Source organism: Mesoplodon densirostris, chromosome 5 (genome assembly GCF_025265405.1).
Source record: "Mesoplodon densirostris isolate mMesDen1 chromosome 5, mMesDen1 primary haplotype, whole genome shotgun sequence".
Taxonomy (NCBI): Eukaryota; Metazoa; Chordata; class Mammalia; order Artiodactyla; family Ziphiidae; genus Mesoplodon; species Mesoplodon densirostris.
The window spans coordinates 92945649-92965896 of NC_082665.1; the positions used below are offsets into that span (position 1 = coordinate 92945649).

General features: G+C 37.9%; 1 protein-coding gene across 1 annotated transcript; it reads right to left on the reverse strand.

The window, feature by feature from the left end:
* Positions 1-209: 209 nt before the first annotated feature.
* On the reverse strand, positions 210-19095 carry LRRC34 (leucine rich repeat containing 34). The gene is made up of 11 exons (XM_060100022.1): positions 18996-19095; positions 14776-14896; positions 14147-14265; positions 13984-14048; positions 12892-12975; positions 8878-9006; positions 6558-6653; positions 3266-3420; positions 2727-2882; positions 1961-2087; positions 210-416 (listed from the first exon to the last, which is right to left on the reverse strand). The coding sequence occupies exons 1-11, from the start codon at positions 19093-19095 to the stop codon at positions 213-215; spliced, it is 1356 nt and encodes a 451-aa protein (XP_059956005.1). The 3' UTR covers positions 210-212.
* Between the last annotated feature and the right edge of the window lie 1153 nt (positions 19096-20248).

A 20248-nucleotide genomic window follows, 5' to 3' on the forward strand; every position in this document is an offset into this window, starting at 1 on the left:
CCTTGATTTCCTTCTCCAGGTGTTCAAATTTTAGTCCCTATTTTGCTAAATTTTGAGAAAATTACACTACTCAGTTTTTCACAATGGACAGTTATTCACAGTTTAGTATCTCTTTTCATTGTTCTAACTTATGAAAGAAAATTTAATAGACAATAAAATGTAATCTCTGTGAAGAGTAATAAGACAAAGATATGAAAATTAAAGCTTGTTTTTCATAGATATTGACCTACTGGTACAAGAGTAAGACCTGCATTAGATGATGGGCTGCAAGCTTCTCCATAACCTGGTGTCCAGTAATAATGCCTTTTAAGGCCATTGGAGACTTCTGCAAGGTACACGTGTCCATCCACCACAAATGGCTCCACATCTGTATTGTCTGATTTTAGACGGCCCATGTAAATTAAATCTGAATATGCCTAGGATTTTTAAGAAAAACTGTATCATTAAGAAAATAGTTTATTCATTTTACAGTGCTTAAACGAATTTCAACATCCAAATTAGATGTGATAATTTATAGTTTAAAGTCAAATATTCTGTATAACACTGCTGAATTTTAATATTTTCCAGGCATTGTAGTTTTTATTCATTTAATTCCACACAATGTAATTACAGTCTTGCAAAACTTATTTCTACATTTTAACGTTATTAGGCATGTTTTGTTGTTTCATGACTCCCAGAGATAAAAATTCTATGTATTACCAATTTTGTGGACCAAAGGTCTCATGGTCAAAATTTTCAAGTCCTAAGGTGACTGACTGATAAATGAGGATGGAGTGCTGTTGTATATGCCCTTGAAGATCCGATGACAGCCAGGGATCCATTTTTCAGGAAAATAAATAATCACAGATTTTGGCATACAACTGTATGGAGTTCATGGACCCCCTGAAGGTAATCTTCAGATTTAGGCTTAGAGAGACCATTCCCATAGTATTAGATGCTGGCCTGGCTGGGCACTAATTATTTCTTCATTGTAGAATTTTCTTTGTATATATCTTATGGATCATTGATACCTACATAAAAGTGTCGTACAAACATGTTAAACTAGTTTGTCAGTACGGTTGCGATTATAGAGAATGGCAGAAATTAGACAGTAAAAGATTCAAAACTCTAGTTGCTTTCTGCTGTAGCTTGTCATTAGTAGTTCCAACTCAGCTCAGCCTCTAGTGTATAGAATGTGGATATGTTTTTCTGAAATCAAGGAATTTTTTTTAATAGTGTACATTTTATTAGCCTTTTTAGTGATAGAATTCTGGTTAGTCTTTTGGCAATTTTTGAGAATTCTAACATATATATATATTTTTTGGCTGTCTTGGGTCTTTGTTGCTGCACGTGGGCTCTAGAGCACACGGGCTCAGTACCTGTGGCACACGGGCTTAGCTACTCCGCGACATGTGGGATCTTCCCGGACCAGGGCTCGAACCCATGTCCTCTGCAGTGGCAGGTGGACCCTTAACCACTGTGCCACCAGGGAAGTCCCCTAACATCTTGTTTTTCTTTCTTTTCTTTCCAAATGAAAACTATTTGTTACTATGCTTTTTGTGTGTGTTGAAAGCAGTATCAAGGGTTCTCTGTATTTACATAAGCAACACACCAAATATTTTGACAGCTTTTACTATATCTCTCCAAATTCTGTGTCTTGGTTTAATTATTGAGTAGCAGATTGGAGATTGTGCCACAGCAAATTTAAAATAAATCAACAATTGTGATTTAAAAAAACTTAACTTTGGAGAAATTGGGACTGTGTAATTCAGTGATCTTTATACTAATATGTAGTATTTGATATCTTTTCCTATTTCAACCACAAAACTTTCCAGTAGCTAATTTTTAGGACTTAACATTAAAATTTATCAAAACTGCAGTGTCTCATTATGCTTTGTAATCATGTCTAAGGCATCTGTATATAACATCTGACGTTATAGGGAAAACCCCAGAAAAAGCCTCAGTGAAGAAAAAAACTTACCACACATGTAGCTTCATCAAATTTGTTTCCCCAAATGTAGATATTAGAGAGTGTGGGATTTGTTTTCATTGATTGTGAAAGTGCAACAAGTCCTTCTCCCTCTATGTTGTTGCTTACTACTGACAACCTATGGAAAACCAAAAAGTAATAACCCTGGAAACCAACAGTTCCACAAAGAATGCATAAGCTAGCAACAGCATTTATTAACACACATTTTATTGTGTTAAGTCTTAGCATTAAATACATTTAATGTATAATCAAAATATTGACCTAATAATTCCTAAAATCCAAGAAGCTTAGTTTTCTAGTTGGATACTTCACGTACCTAAGTAGAGCTACCTACATTTTGGAAATAAACAGTCTATTGTTTTCTATTTATTATTCAGTAAAGGTTTGGGGTGGATTACAGATATATTTTTCAAGATAAAGTCATCCAAGTAATATTTACTTCTTTGATTCATTCTTATTTTAGAGTCTTGATCATATTGAATGATTATAATTTTTCTGTTAGAATTCAGGATAAAATAAGTAATAAGAATTTTCTCATTAATTTTAAGCAGTCATAACTAGAATCAATCTAATTTTTAAAAGACATTACTTTTGAAAAATAGAAGAAATTGAAATGTTTCCTGTAACTTAATATGTCAATTTAGAAACTGAGTTTTCATATTTCGCCATGAATCTTAAGAGGTAAGAGGTTTAAGGTTAGTATTCTAAAAAATTTAAGTTTTTCTGTTATTTTGGTTAAATATAAAACCATACTAACGCTTTAAGAGTCCTGTTGTGTGAAGCAAGAGTGTCACTGAGATAGTTTGCTCCTGCATTTTCTATTCTGTTAAAAGAAAGATCTATGACTTCCAGGGTAGTATTGCTTCTCAGTACCTCGGCCAAACACACCATTCCATCCTGAGTTATTTTATTGCTGGGAAAGGATAAATATGTAGTTATATTTGGAAATATGAAGTATTCTTTTATTCATAGAGATAGCATGCTTGAAAACATATAGTAATAAGTACTTTCTATTTTAGTTAAGATTTATTTTAATCACTCAATTTCCAAAAAATTTAATAAAAATTTGCCATAAAATGTTGCTTCTATTCTGGTTTACATGTTTAAACTGATCTCAAGTTATTATATCGGTATAAGCCGAATAAATACTAAGGCTCGAGACAAAAAGTTGACAACAATGGTTGCATTTTCTAAGTTTTGGAATTTAGTGTCTAACAAAGAATCTTATCTACAGGGGATATTTACAGAGACCATTCCCATGATTTAACTCCTGAATTAATACATGCTATCACTTACCAGCTTACATCAAGGTAGTGTAGGCTTCTGTTCAGATACAGTGCATCACATAACTGTTTCATACCACAGTTTTTTATGTCATGCTTACACACGTGTAGTTCAACAAGGCACTGATTTTCTTTCAACATGTGGCCTAGATGAACTGTGGACTCTTCCTAAAAATAGATAATCTTTTTTCTAGAATATAATTTTGAAGCAGTACATGTTTATTCCAAACATGCAAAGTTATTTAAATTAGCTTTTAAAAAAGATTTTATCAGTTAAGACGATCAGTCTACGATTTGCAATTTGTTTGGCATGGCTTTTAAAAAAAATCATTTTGCCACAAATATCTTTACTGTCTTAGAAACAGGCAGCAGGCACTTGTAAAGTGCAGTGACTAAGTGATTTAAGAGAGGCTGGTTAAAAAAAATCATTACTAAAAAAGCAACAATCATCTCAGCAGGAAAAATAAATCAAAATAATTGGTCCCATGATTGAGCATGACGGAATTCCCTGGTGGTCCAGTGGTTAGGACTCGGAGCTTTCACTGCTGGAGCTCAGGTTCAATCCCTGGTCAGGGAACTGAGATCCCACAAGCTGCACGGTGTGGCCAAAAAAAAAAAAAAAAAATTGAGCATGGAAGCTCCTTTACTGCTGTCCTCTCAAGACAAGGTGTTCTTGCCCCTTACACATGTTTCTAAACTTTGCTCTTGATCTCCACTCTTTGTAGTTTTTAGACTCCCTCCCTCCCTCCCTTCCTTCCTTCTTCCCTCCCTCCCTCCCTCCCTTCCTTCCTTCTTCCCTCCCTCCGCTGCTTCCAGGCAAAAGGTATGTAACCTCAGTGAGGATCTGAACACCAAGCACTTTAAATTTTTAACAGAATCAAAGCATGTCTTAAAATGAGTGGGCCAAAGTATTTTATGATAAGAAGTCCTGATGCATTATTGCTGTTTTTATAAGTTTTATAGTCACTGGAAATGCTGATCATGGATAGCCATATATGCTCGAATTATCTAAAAGTACTTTGAGAAAAAATAAAAGTTAAGTAAAATCATATAGCAATAGCAGATTGTACATGAGCTTTATAATAAAACTGTCCAAATGCTAGCTTTACCTTGTACTAACTTTATCACTTTGGGCGAATTATTTCATCTAGCTGAGTCCCAGTTCCCTTTTCTATATAAAATAGGTAAAATTTTACTTCCCTCACAGAAGTAAATAAATTAACAAAAGTACCTGGCACAAAATTGGTGTTCTATAGAAAACCACAAAGCATTTATTATTGTTCAATATTCTATAATACTGTATCTGATTTAAGTTATTGCTTTGACACTGAAAATACATATCCAGAGGGAAGCTGTAGTCTGAAATCTTAGATGAGAACTGACCACTGAGAGGTCCAGTATTGCTCTGCATAGTGCCTGGAGCAGAGGACATACTCAATACGGATGTGATGTATGTCTTGACTGCATTTTTAGGTCAAGAAATTTGAAAGAGGGACCATCCTTATTAAGAAAGGGAACTAGTATCACAGATAGTAAAGGGTTTTTGTTGTTTGGTGTTTTTTTTTAGCTCCACTCACTCAGTTTGTGGCTTAGTTTGGCCTAGGGTGGCACCTAGCATCAGCGTTTTTCTAAGCTCCCCCGGATAATGAACAGTAAAACCCTTAAATGAAATAGGTTTGCTGGCTTGTATTTGGGAACAGCAGGTATGAGGAAGCACAAGAGGATTCTACTCCACAACCATTTAAGAGAATAATACTGTCAGGGTTAGAAGGTGGCGGCTGCCTGGGAGAGGAATAGAAAGCAGGCTAGTTTAGTTGTCTGCCCAGAAGCACCAGGCTAAGAGCAAGGTCCGGGGCCTGAGAAAGAGCCCTGGGCTTTTTTTTTTTTTTTTTTTTTTTTGGCTGTGTTGGGTCTTTGTTGCTGCGTGCGCGTGGGCTTTCCCTAGTGGAGGCCCTGGGCTTTCAATAACTATTCTCAGATGGATTTAGGAGTAATGACACCACTCAACATTTAAAAGAGGAATTGTGCTTCTAATATAATTTCATATAGTTTAACATACTTCCTCAGGGATTTAATCCGGAAAAGTTTGATTCAGCCTTCAAATCTCTTAACATGTCCTCAATCTGAGAAGCTTCCCTGCCACCTCTCATCCCCCTGCATTGATTTCTATGTCTTTTCTCCTGCTCCCAAGGCACCCTGAGCATATCACTCTCCAGACTTGTGGATCTTCCTCCATGTGGACTGAAAAAAAGCTCTTTGAAAATTAGGGCTATGTGCTTTGACATTATCCCTGGCACCAGCATTGTTTCTTGTTTAGGGTTGCATTCAAATATTTACTGAGTGAAGAATGAGAAATGAAGCAATTTGCTGAATGCTTACTTTGAGCCAGGTATTTTGCTGGTCTTTCTTTAAAGTAGGTTCTTCTATTTGAGGATTCTGGTTGTCTTTTTGAGATTAAATTTGTAAACATGAAGCAATTAACATGATGTAAAATTCCAAAATTTTTCGTACAGCAAAGTACAGAGATAATTCAAAGGGAGAGATCTATGTAGACAACGAATGCAAAATATACTTACAAATATGAAAAATATTTTTAAAATATGGTTAATTCTCAATTACTCATACTAACGGGGAACAGTGAAGTAGCTGATTTAAAGACGAAAGTCCTTGAACTTTTTCTTTTAGTAGATATTCTGTTTTTGTTTAGCCCAATAGTAAAACAAGTTCTTATTCCCTAGCATTTTGCTGATAAGAGAGGAGAGCCACCTAAAAGAGTGTTAAGGGGCAAGGAGAAGCCTTGAGAGTTGGAACCATGTTTTTACTGTCTTTCTGTCTCTAGCGTGCAGCTTACCTGAAGCACCAAGTCCAGACCTCCCAGACTGCTATTCATATGCAATTTGCCGTTATAGCTCAGGATTTCAAAAATGTAATGGTTCATCACATCAGTGTAACAACAAACAAATCACAAAACAGTTCACACTGGGCTCTTATAATCCTCCAGCCTTTAAAACTTTCATCATTTATGCTTTCATCTTAAGCCCTCTGCCCCTCACAGGTTTACTCACTGAGAATGAGCTTATAAGAAAAATAGACGACATGTTTTCTGTTTAAATAAGCAACATCTAAAACCATATTTATAAAACTTACCAAGAATTTAACATTTTCCTTTCAAGTTTTTCTTTGTAAACAGTAGTTTACAGTTCTAAAAATACAATGCATTCATGAATCTTGACATAACCTTCAGTAAGTAGTACCTTCATTTTATTCACATGTAGCCTTATTAACTGCTCACTTTGAATACATACCTGTTCACCATACAGTATAGGTCGGTTTAGGTTTAATCCCTTAATTGTTTGGTTTTGAGTTAGGACTGTAGCGAATGCTATCACACTCTGCATTCCCTAAAAACAGGTAAATTCATTAAGGAAACTGACAAAGTATATAACCCCTAATATTTCAAGATCAGTAATCTGGAGTCTGACAAATCAAAATTGTGTTTTTAAAAAGTTTAATTTCCTGATCCTTCAATTGTAAGTTGATCAAATTCAGAAATGAATTGTTACTGTGTTATTTTTCTCTCTGCCCTAAAATCTATAACATACATGGGGAGTTTCTTAAGGTTTCAGTATCCATTTCCTCCGGTGTTTACCTCTAGGTTTGCTCCTAACCCCTCAAGGTTCTATATGATGCACAGAAATACAGACACACAAGTGGATCCCAGCTAGGGCTCTATACTACTTATAGTGTATATCCTTAATGCAAGCTTTCTTTTACATTCATACTAGTACTTTAAGTGTGTGTTTGTGGCAGGAAAGGGTTACTAATCACATTTTTCACTGCTCCCACAGGCCTCCCTCTACCTTATTGGAAGGGCCTAGTCCTCCACCATCTCTGTGATGCACACACATCTAGTTGTTATGCCAGAAAACGTGGGCTTTTTTCCACTTCACCAGTCAGTCCTCTTACTCTCCTATCAGTTGATCAGCAAGTCTTACAGATTCTGCCTCCAAAAGATGTTTCAAATTAGTCCATCTCTGTAGCTACCACCTCAACGCCAGTCTTCATCACCCACCTGAATTACTGCAGAAACTGCCTAAGTGGTCAGTGGGCTTCCTCTCACCACCCTCTAATTCCCCACAGAGAAACAAGAGTGATCTTTTACAAGCACCAATCATATCATGTCACCCTTCAAAGCCTTTCCATAATTTGCATTTAACTCCCTTTGTGTAGCTACTCTGGCTTTTTAGTTCTCAGACTCAGTATTTCATCATTCATGTATTCCCCTCATGATTTTTGCCATATCTGAGTATCAGTTTTACTCTTTACCTAATACTTTTCCATTAAATCAACTCACTTTTCATTTATATTTATTTTAAAACTGTGTCACTACCTTAAATGGAAAGCCATAATCCCTCGAAATAAATAGAAAGCATTTGTAAAAATAAATATGTATTAAAATTACCTCAGATTATGTCAGTCAGTATGCTACCCATACCACACTTGGGGAAGCACTATCTTAGAGTCTGTGTGTTCTGGACCCCCTGCCTGGAATGTTCTGCCATGGACCCTCTTCAAGGGAGCTCTTTCTCATCCTTCACAACTCCTAAGTATGACCTCCTCAGGTCTTCGGGGAACCATCCTATCATGCATATTACCTTCTGCCCATTATCAGAGTACTCTGCCAACTTTGTCGCACTTTTCTCTAACTTACTGATGTTTTCCTAACTAAAATATAACCTTTATGAGGGCAGAGACCATATCTGATGCACTCCTGTATCCTTAGAATCTAGAATTGTGACTGGTATGTGTAGACAATACACAGTTGACCCTTAAAGGGTCAAGGATCAACTGTGTACCTTGGTATCCATGGATTCAAACAACCTTGAATCCTGTAGCAACTGTAGTATTTACTATTGAAAAAAATCTGCATATAACTGGACCCCAGCAGTTCAACCCGTGTTATCAAGAGTCAACTGTATATCGAATTAATGCTTTCCCAAGACCATACTGGCTGCATCTACCCCCTTCTTAAGCTTTAGAGCCTATTACCCCAAATAGCCTCCTTGGCTCATCTTACTGTTTTCCTGTCCCAGTAATTTTGCATTAACCTATTAACAATAGGTTCCTAACAGTAGGCCTGAAAGTTTGAAGGCCTGTTTGAGAAAATGAAGCCTAGAATTTGAAGACATGCAAAACAGAAAAACTTCTCATTATCAGTCCAGATGAAGGCTCAGAGCAGCTCTTGGCATCATCTTAGGTTTTATGCTATAACATAACTACTCACTGCAAAATGTTTCCATGAGTAAAAAATTTATATTATACGAATGAAGCAGTATTTGTTTAATTAAAAGGAACATAATCATCTTCTTTAGAAAATCCCATACAAGTTAAGAAGGGTAACAGATGGAAGTTTAGGAAGATTTTTATTACACTGGATATTCTTCCATAATATTATTATAATCTGAGTCTTATTTAAAAAAATATTTTCTCTGATATTAGACCTTAGAGACAAGCTTAATCATTCATAAGCCTGTCATTTAGCTGGTCTCTGACACTTCTCTATGCTAGTTTCCAGGGAGAATGATCCAATATCTGAGTGACTATCTCATACCCAATTTAACTCACCAGATCGCAGTCACCCAGATCTAATTTCTCTAAGGATGAATTAATTTGTAGCATTGCAGCAAAAAACATTCCACCCTTATTTTCAATCTTGTTTCCAGTCATTCTTAGGTGTTTCAGAGTTGTATTCTTCTGAAAAGGAAAAGAGGCAAAACTTGGTTAAAATTTTAACCCACAGAATTCTCTTTAGATTACATGAGTTAGGAGACTCTATTACTATTTGCAGACTCATCAGGTTTTCATGGAGATAGAACAGGATATATTCCTTAAAGGTAACATTCAATTTCCCATAACAGATAAAAATCTAGTTTAATAGTTTAGTAGAAAGAATGCCCAGGAAATAGATACCAAAATAATGACCAGTGAATGAAGCAGATTTTAATAACTTTCCTTTCATTAGAAAATCTATAAATTTATCTTCTAAGAAAATTATACCACCTTTTAAAATTGAGATGAAATTCACATAACACAAAATTAACCATTTTGAAATGTACAACTTGGGACTTCCCTGGCGGTCCAGTGGTTAGGACTCCATGCTCTCGCTGCTGAGGGCCTGGGATCAATCCCTGGTTGGGGAGCTCAGATCCCACAAGCCGCATGGTGCAGAAAAAAAAATAAGCAGGAAAATGTACAATTCACTGGATTTTATTACATTCGCAGTGTTGTGCAGCCATCACCTCTAGCTAATTCCAAAACATTCTTATCACCCCTAAAGGAGACCCTGTACCCATTAAGCAATCACTTCACATTCCCCCATATCATTTTGAAAGTGATACAATTTCTCAGACATTTGCGAAGTTTAATTCCTTCTCTTATTTCATTTCTTTTGATAAATCTTTCACAAAATTACAGACATTTCATTGTCCTAGTGAATAAGTATTTGGACATACAAGTGTAAATAATTATCTTTAAAATTAAGTCAAACCCCTTTAAGAGTGGGAAGAAGGCAAGGATGTCCACTCTCACCATTTCTATTTGACATTGTACTGGAGGGTCTAGATAGGACAATTAGGCAAGAAAAAGAAACAAAAAAGGCATCCAGGTTGGAAAAGAAGTAAAACTCTTGTTTGCATATGACATGATCTTATATGTGGAAAATTCTAAGGAATCCACCAAAAAAACCCAAACCAAACCAAAACAAAAGCTGTTAGAATGAATAAATGGGGAATTCCCTGGCAGTCCAGTGGTTAGGGCTCCGTATTCTCACTGCTGAGGGCCCAGGTTCAGTCCCTGGTCAGGGAACTAAAATCCCACAAGCCGGCCAAAAAAAAAAAACTAATAAATGAGTTCAGCAAGACTGCAGGACACAAGATCAATATATAGAAATCAACTGTATTTCCATACACTAGCAATGAACAATTTAAAAATGAAATTAAGAAAATTCCATTTATAATAACATCAAAAAGAATAAAACATTAGGAATAAATTTAACAAAAGGGCAAGACTTGCACATTGAAAACTACAAAGCATCAAAGCATGGTTGAAAGAAATTTAAAACAACCTAAACAGGGACTTCCCTGGCAGTCCAGTGGTTAAGACTCCGAACTTCCACTGCAAGAAGCATGGGTTCCATCCCTGGTCGGGGAATTAAGATCCCACATGCTGTGCAGCGTGGCCAAAAATAAATAAATATTAAAAAAATAAAAAACTAAAATAAAAACAACCTAAGTAAATGGAAACACATCCCATGTTCCTGGATCGGAAGACTTAATATTAAGATGGCAATATTCCCCAAATTGGTCTAAATATTTAAAGCAATCCCTCTCAAAATGCCAGTTGCATTTTTTGCAGAAATTGATAAACTGATCTTAAAATTCATGTGGAAATGCAAGGGACCCAGAAGGACCAACACAATCTTGAAAAAAGAAGAAATATGACTCACTTCTTGACTTTAAAACTTACTACAAAACTACAGTAGTCGAGATATTGTGAGAGTGGCCTAAGGATAGACATATAGCTTAAAAGAATAGAATGGAGAGTACAGAAATAAACCCTCACATTTATGATCAACTGACTTTCAACAAGGATGTCAAAATTAATGGGGAAAGAACAGTCTTAACAAAAGGTGTTGGGTCAAATGGATATCCACATGAAAAAGAATGAAATTAGACTCCTACTTCACATCATATATAAAAATTAACTCAAAATGTATCAGAGAACTAAATCAAAGAGCCAAATCAAAAAGCTGTTAGAAGAAAATGTAAGTGTAAATCTTCATGACTTTGGATTAGGCAAAGTCATGAAGTTGTAGCCTTCTTAGATACATCACCAAAAGCCCAAACAACAAAAGAAAAAATAGATAAAATGAATTTTATCAACATTAAAAAATTTTGTGCTTCAAAAGACACCACTATGGAAGTTAAAGGCAACCAACAGAATGTGCGAAAATATTTGCAAATCACGTATCTAATAAGGGACTCCAGAAAGGGCAAAAGATTTGAACAGATAGTTCTCCAAAGAAGATACACAAATGACTAATTAGCATATAAAAAGATATTCAACATCTTTATTCATTACGGAAATGCAAATCAAAACCACAAAACCGGGCCTCCCTGGTGGCGCAGTGGTTGAGAGTCCGCCTGCCGATGCAGGGGATACGGGTTCGTGCCCCGGTCTGGGAGGATCCCATATGCCACGGAGCGGCTGGGCCCGTGAGCCATGGCCGCTGAGCCTGCGCGTCCGGAGCCTGTGCTCCGCAACGGGAGAGGCCACAACAGTGAGAGGCCCGCATACCGCAAAAAGAAAAAAAAAAAAAAAACACAAAACCTCTCCATACCCACTAGGATAGCTCAAATCAAAAAGACAATAACAAGTACTGGTGAGGATATGGAGAAATCAGAACACCCATACACTGTTGGTAGAATTGTAAAAAGGGACAGCCACTTTGGAAAACAGTTTGGCAGTCACTCAAAATGTTAAACAGAGTTTCCAAATGAACCAGCAATTTCAATCCTAGGTATGTACCCTAGAAAACTGAAAACATACATGCACAGAAAAATGTGTGCAAATATTCATAGCAGCATTATACATTATAGACAAAAAGTGGAAACCCAAATATACATTAACTAATGGATGAACAAAATTGATATTTCCAAACAATGGAATATTATTTGGCAATAAAAAGAAATGAAGCATGTTACAACATGGATAAAATTTGAAAGCATTAAGCCAGTCACTAAAGGCCACATACTGTACGATTCCATTTATAAATGACCAGAATAGGCAATCTACAGGTAGAAAGTAGATGTGACTGCCAGGTGCTGGAGAGTGAGAGAGAGAAGCACAGAGAGGGATTACTAACGGGTACAGGGCTTCTTTTGTGGGGGGGAATGTTCTAAAAACAGTGATAGTGGTGATGGTCACATAACTGTGAATATAACTGACTGTTGAACAACACAGGGGTTAGGGGCGACGACCCTCTGTGCAGTTGAAAATGAGTTTAACTTTACATTTGGCCCTCTGTATCCGAGGTCCTGCATCCTCAGATTCAACTGACCGTGGATTGTGTGGTACTGCAGCATGTATTTAGTGAAAGAAATCTACATACGAGTGGACCCATACAGTTCAAACCTGTGCTGTTCAAGGGTCCACTGTATTCAATATACTAAAAAAAAATTGAATTGAACACTTACAAAGGGTAAATTTTGTATATGTGAATTATATCTTAATAAAGCTCTTTATTTTTTTATTCTCTATTTTTTTAACTGAAGTATAGCTGATTTACAATGTTGTGCTAATTTCTGCTGTACAGCAAAGTGACTCAATTATACACACATATACATTCTTTTTTTATATTTTCCATTATGGTTTATCCATAAAGCTGTTTATTTTTAAAAATGAGTTCAAAAGTGCTCATGTAATGTCCAGATTTTAATAAATGGAAGTGAAATAAAAAATATACATTCGCACAATATTAAAATAAGTTGACTTAACATTTGTTTCTGTTGGTTCCAAGCTAAAACTAAAGAAGTTAAAATTCCCAAATAAAATGTTAGTTTGAGGTATACGAATGCTTACATGTAGTGCTTTAGCAATCAGTTCTCCACCTTCAGGCCCAATGTCATTAAACATAAGGTTTAAGTAAATGAGATTATGTTGTTTCTAAAATAAGGAGAGAAAAGAAGCTATTACATATGTATTATTAAAAATCAATAATATGTAAGAGCTGCTTTTTAAGTAAAAGTGTTTACCTCCAAAAAAAATCTTTATAACCAGGAAATTTCAAGGTCCAGCAAAAGAAAGGACCATTAAGGAAAAAAATCAACATGATCATTTAAACAAATATAATGGCAATATAAAGAAAAGAACTATATTCATTTTTGATCAATGATTCAAAGTATGGATGTGCTTTATGTACTTAACCATAGAATATGAGTTTGCAAAAGATGACTTAGGAGGCCCTAGGTACCAGCTCTACTGAGACCAAATACACAAATGGGTTTTTAGTATATTTCAAGTGTTATAAATATGGCACAGAGTCAGGACACTTGACATTTTGCAAAACTAGTGTTTTGTATGTGTGTCATTAGACTAGGTAATTTCACCATAAACAGAGCTAAGAATATTTTGATGATGGTGCTTTTGCAGCATTTTTATTTGTGGTTGATGAAAATAACTTGGTTACTTCACTTTTTTTTTTTTTAATCTTCACTCTGTCCTTACATTGTGTGCCATTTCATGGACATGAGAATTTTAAGATCATTTTAAGCTCATTAGAAGCACTTGTAGCAGATGAGAATGGAACAAATAGGAAATTAAAAAGCCAATTTAAGGGAAGAATAAAAAATGATATATGCAGCTTTAAACATTTTATTTTAACTGAAAATACAGACATACATACATATGTGCCAATCTTCTGAGGTTGAAACATAGCCTTTTCTTTAACGACACCTATTCTGATTGGTGGACCACACTGTCTTTCTTAAATAAAATGCAACCATAAAACAGCATTTCACCTTGGGTATCTCCAAAGTGAAGTCTGCAATAAAGGGTTAGCTTAGCAGACTAGGGGTGCTGAAACCCTACACGTTCCAAAGAAAGGGCTGGTTCTTAACTGGGTCCTGGGAGAAAAAAAAAATGAACCAAGAACATTTTGTAGTAAAATAATACCTGAAGCAGTTTTGCAGCATAGGATGCGCCAACATCACTTATGAGGTTATATCTAACATCCAAACCTGAAGAACACAGATGAATAGAAGCTGATATTCCTTCTAGTGAACAGTTAAAATCAGGAAAATGAAAGTTGGAAGGAATGATTCTTAAGGAGACATACCATTAATATATGGATTATTCTTTAAAATTCTGCAAAGAATCCAAAAATCTTCACCTGTTACTCTTTCTACTGGCATTAAGTGACAGTTACCAGCAACATTTAATGTGATTCCTGCCAATCTGTTAAAATATAAAAAAGAAATCCAGTAAAGAAATAGAAGTATTTTTCCTTCGTGTTTAGTAACATCATGGATAGCATTTACTGGAACCAAGTATGTACCACAATACAGATTTATATCAAGTAACTTAAAACTACTGAATATTCTACAGCTTTTGCAAAGCACTTTAATATATGCATAGTTTAACTTCTCAACCACAAGAAAACCAAAGTATTCCCACTTGACAGATAATGACATTGAAGACTTCAATGATTTGCATAAGTAAACTCAGCTCACAGGAGTTAAGGACAAATCTGGAACCCAGACTTGGAGAATGCTGGTCTAGTCCTTTTTCAGTAAACTCCACTACCTCCAAGACCTAACTATGTCAATCATCTATGCTGAATCAAAAAGTATGTCCACTTTATCAAGCATTTGCACATGGCTTTCAAATCACTCAACGTTCCAGTATTTTCTCACAGATGAATATCAGTGAATGTTACTGATGTAATCAAGTATTTGTCTTCCTTACCCCTTTTCAATTTCTTCGTCCACTTCTTGGAGTATATGCAATATAAAAGGTTTAATTTCCTGGGATTTTTCCATACACAGCTCATAATAATATTCCTGTAGACCGCCAATAGGTTCTGCAGCTTTTGAAAAATAAATGTATTACCCTTCATCACATATACATTATCCCAGGTGCTTCCCCCCTGCCAAAAAAAAATTAGACTTCTTTCAAAGATACAAACGTGTGCGTATAGAGTTGAGGGCAGGGTGAAGAAAAGGAGATGACGTTAAGAATACAGAAAGGGAAGAAAAATAAGAAGGAATGGGAGAGAAGAAAAATGCTGTTTGGAGAACTAGGGCCATAGAAGTACCCACTTGAGAGTGGGCAGACACTAACTTCGAAGTGACACAGAGGGAGAACTAACCTCTGTTATATAACAGGCTTGGCAGCTGAGGAAAATGATGTCAGAGAAATTACGTATTTTGCCTAAAATCATACAGATAATAAGGGCAGAGTACAGAATCATACTGACTCCAAAGTCTCTTCCTACTCTGCTATAATGGGTTAGGGTGACTCAAGGTTGCTTATCATGGCTTCAAACAAAGACAATTTTATCATAGAGTCTAAACTCAAAAGGGATCTGAAAAATCACCAAGTCCAATAGGCTTCTTGGAGACCCTCTATACCATGCACGTTGATGGCATTTGAATACAGCTCTGTCTGTGCTTCCTAACACCAAGTTGAGGCCTAGCTCACAGAAGCGCTTCACCTACCCCGGCCTTCCATTTCCTCTTTCTAAAGGTGATTTTCCCTGTCCAGTCCTTAATAAGGAAGACAGAAACAAAACAGGAGTTAAGAACTTGTTCCGCTGTTATACCTGCACTTTTCCTTAATGGTCTTATTATTTTCAATATTACTTTTTTAAAATTTTTATTGGAGTATAGTTGAGTTAGAGTGTTGTGTTGGTTTCAGGTGTACAGCAAAGTGAATCAGTTATACATATACATATATCCACTCTTCTTAAGATTCTTTTCCCATATAGGTCATTACAGAGTATTGAGTAGAGTTCCCTGTGCTATACAGTAGGTCCTTATTAGTTATCCATTTTATATACAGTAATGTGTATATATCAATCCCAGTCTTCCAATTTATCCCTCCCCCCTCCCCTTCGCTACTACTTTAAAAGCATCCTTTTTGAGGCCCAGGCCTTCTTGGGTAGAAGGTATGTTGACACTTTTCTTAGAAGCACACACCACTGTCTGTATTTTCTGTCCTACCTTTTGGGTATGTCTATTTAACAGTACATGCTCAGAGATATCACTACTCAATCAGCCTGAGGTCTTTAGGATCCAGCTTCTCTAAGTCTCTACATCTCAAAGATCTTATTTGCTGAGTGGATTTCTGCACTATATGAACTAAAGAGTTTGCTAAACAAATATGCAAAACAAGATTTAAGATGAGGAACATCATATTACAAGTGAAAGCAAATAAACCTTTCTTATAGTTTTTTAAAATAAACTTAAAAAAAATAAATTTAGGGGACTTCCCTGGTGGTCCAGTAGTCAGGACTCTGCGCTTTCACTGCACTGCAGTGCAGCCCAAATAAATAAATAAATAAATAAATTTAACCCACACTTATTTCAGATAACTTGAAAATTTCAATATCAAAAAGAAAATAAAGAAAAGAAAAGAAAAGAAAAGAAACATTCATCAGCAATCCCACTACCAAAGAACCACCACAGCTGAGGTCTGGGGGTATTTCTTCCCTATTATTTTTCTTTTTCTATATCCTTTTTTTCTTCAGTTAACATTGTGAGCAGCTTTCCCATATCATTAGATATTCTCTGAAAAATTTTAATGTCAGCATAATTTCTGTCTTGTGGATGGATGTACATAAGAAACCTTTCACTTACCAGATATAAAATAGATAAACAACAAGGACCTACTATATAGCACAGGGAACTATATTCAGTATCTTGTAATAGCCTATAATGGAAAAGAATCTGAAGAAGAATATACCTATATATATGTATGTATAACTGAATCACTGTGCTATACACCTGAAACTAACACAACATTGTAAATCAACTATACTTCAATTAAAAAAAATTTTTTAAAGAAATCTTTCACTTACTTTAGGAAATTTTCATGTATTTAAATAATACTTTAGCACAATATTTCCCAAATTGTGTTCTGTGGAATACTAATCTACAAGATGATCAACGATGCTCTAAATAGAATAGCTTTTACTGTCAAATAAGTTTGGGAAATGATGAATTGAACAATGCTAAACAGATTCCTACCTACAACACTTCTCAGGACATTTAAAACTCTCAGGTACTCAAAGATTCCTCAGATTGTTGAGCATGGCGGGGAGGGAGGTTAAAAATGCTCCCAGACTTAGGACTTTCGTGACCATGGTTAACATGGAATGCAATCCAAAAAATGCTAGTTTAGCGTCCTCAACAGAAAACAAAGCAAGTAGATCTCAAACGGATTTACTTCCTGGAGCTGGGCTCCCACTGGGCTTCTTTCCTCTCTTCTGGCTACTACTTTCCTCGGTATTAAAAATGTTAAACAATATTTCAGAAATAGAGACCTGATTGAAATAAAGGCGTGTTTATTTGGAGTTTGTTAGGACTGCAACCCAGGAGACACAGATCCAAGAAGCACTTGAACTGTGTTCCACCAGACTACAAAATGGTGGGGGCTTATAAAGGCAAAAAACCCACAAGGTTACATAAATTGTTTGTCAAGAATTAGGATTGGAGCTGGCAAGAAGTAAGGGTGCTTGGTAAGCAAGGATTGGTTAGGAGTCTGAAACACTTACAAAATTGCAAAGGTGGGGGTAATTTGAAACTACAAGGTTGCAACTAGCAGCTGCTAATACAGTTCAGAGAAAATTCAAGCTCTCAGTGATGAAGGAATGCATCTGAAATCATATCCACAATGGCCACTTGGCTCCATTTTGCGTGCCTGTACCACAGTTACTCCATTTTGATTTTTAAACGATCTTAAGTATGTCATCAAAGAGAAGAGAGGATTGCCCTGAGAATTTCTCTGACGTTCATTCTGCCTGCCCTCAGCTGGCACAACCATATCCAGGACATGCAGACAGATGTCAGACTTACAGGTCATGTTTTTGTGAAGACATGAAGGAATCTTAGATTACAAGCTACATATAGCTAAAGAAATTTACAAGAATATTTGTATTTAATTACCTGGCCATGGATGTAGATTATTTTAAAGCTTCAGCTATATCTTTCTGTTACTCTCTCTTTTATTTAAAATTCACCTATTGTATGTCAGGATTCTATGGCACCAATAATTTATTTCCTATAGTGTATTCATATTAGGAGAAAATAATAAACCACTCTGCAAATTGTAAAGCAAAACCTAGGAATAACCAATTACACAAGAAAATGTCAAGACTCTAACCTGGATTTCATTTTTAATCCACACTGGGTCTTGAATTCCAAATAATTTTTACTTAACAGTCTGTTTAAAAAATTCTAGTTAAGGCTCATTTTGGAGGTGGTGCCCAATGCCCTCCTATACTGGAACAACCAAGTACTGGGAAATCCAAGGGTTGAGGGTGTCATACTTGGGTGCCTATCCAAAACGTCTGTATGACGCTGAACAAGTTACTTAAATTCTTCTATCTTAAATTTCCTCTTCTGCTAAAAGCAGAGTATATCAATGCTCATCTTCATGGTGCTTGAGGAATACGAAGGCTTCTGGCACAATTCCATATCTACAACACAAGTGTCCAAAATGGAAATTGTGGAGGGAGAGGGCGTTCACACTATACTTAACTTGCTACCGGATAATTCATGTGTGCAGAAATACTTAAAACCGAGCTGGCATAGAGGTGCAAATAGCGGTTTCCAGACCCTCTCGCCCACCTGGGCCCTGCTCTCTGGAGACTGCACAAAAAGGGGCCCAAGAAGTATATCCAGACAACCTTCTCAGAGACCGTAAGAGCAAAACGACACACACACTTTAGTACTTCAGGACAACCCACGGCGCGAACTGCGTACCCGCTGCGGGAACTTGGGGCTCCGCTCCCGCCTGCGTTTGGGGGCGCCCCGAAGTTCCGGCCACAGCTGGGGTTCCCAGGGGCACCCTCCCGCCGGACCACCTCTGGCCCGAAGTCTGCTCGGAGGAATCGGCCTGGCCCCGACGGCCCTCGCGCGTTTCGTCCGGGCGAGGCCGGCGCCAAAGGACCCTCTATTTCTTACCGCTACCGTCGGCCGCAGCCCACGCCGGAGTAGCGGTCGTAGATGGGGCGGAAGGTGGGGTCTGGGACTCAGGCCTGGCCTCCTGCGGGCTGCGTTGCATGCTCTCTGCATCCAGCGGGCCGCGGCAGCGGCGTTGTCATGACGACCGCGCGCGTGCGCCAGCCGCCCCAGGCCGCCAACGATCTGCGCAGGGAGCAGATCCACCGCACGACCCCCAGCGCCGGAACCAGCCGGCTGTGGCGACCTTCGCCATTACTCCCTTGGTCCCTGAGGCCTGATTGGGCGGGCAGTGACCGCCGATGCTATGGAGGCTCTTTGGTCACCCCGCTGGGTCCAGGTCACCTGCCCTGGGTTAAAGACACACTGAGGGAGGGCACCCTGGCTCCTTTGCAGGGAGAAGTTCTCGAGGTTTAGGGGGCACAGCTGATGGGCTAGGGCCCGGGGATACAAAGACGATTATGACACGGTCCTTTCCCCAAAGTGTGCACATAACCTGCGGAGGCCAGGCGCAAAAGCACAGAGTGGCACTAACACGGATAGGGCGCGGAGGTAAGGGAGCATAAAGGGGCTTGTCGATCAGTCTTATGGAGGGGTGGGGGCATCAGGGAGGGCTTCTTGGAAGAGGTATCATCCTGACTGGCCCGGGTGAACCTGCCAGAGGGCAGAACTGCTTTGTGCGTTTCTGGAGATGTGCAGGTTCTTGGGGCTGCCCAGATGAGCCCAGACTGTGTCTGTATTGGGGGCAAAGGGGGAGTTGTGTGGCAAGTGAGGCCAGATCCACGTGGAGTCCTGTGCATCCTCTGAGAAGCAGAGCTGTTATGGGGCAGGGCGCTGGGAGCTCTCAGATGGGGAACAGCTGATGGAGGATGGATTTGACACGACCTAGGGGAGATGCAGTATGAAGCAGCTCAGGAGAGATCATAAAGCCTCAGCTAAGACTGGACTTTGGGGAATGAGAAGGAGACAGAACCCAGCGATAGTTACAGGGTAACATAGTCAGGATTTGGTACTTGGGCCTGGGGGAGGGAAGAAAAGGAAGGAGGGAAGGAAGGCCCTCTATTTGGGGTTACCATAGATCAAAGAGAAGTGGAAGGCCCCTGTAGAGCAGTGGTCCCCAACCTTTTTGTCACCAGGGACCGGTTTTGTGGAAGACAATTTTTCCACAGATGGGGGGGAGGCATGGCGGGGTGAAAGGGGTGGGGGATGGTTCAGGCGGTAACGTGAGCGATGGGGAGCGATGGGGAGAAGCAGAT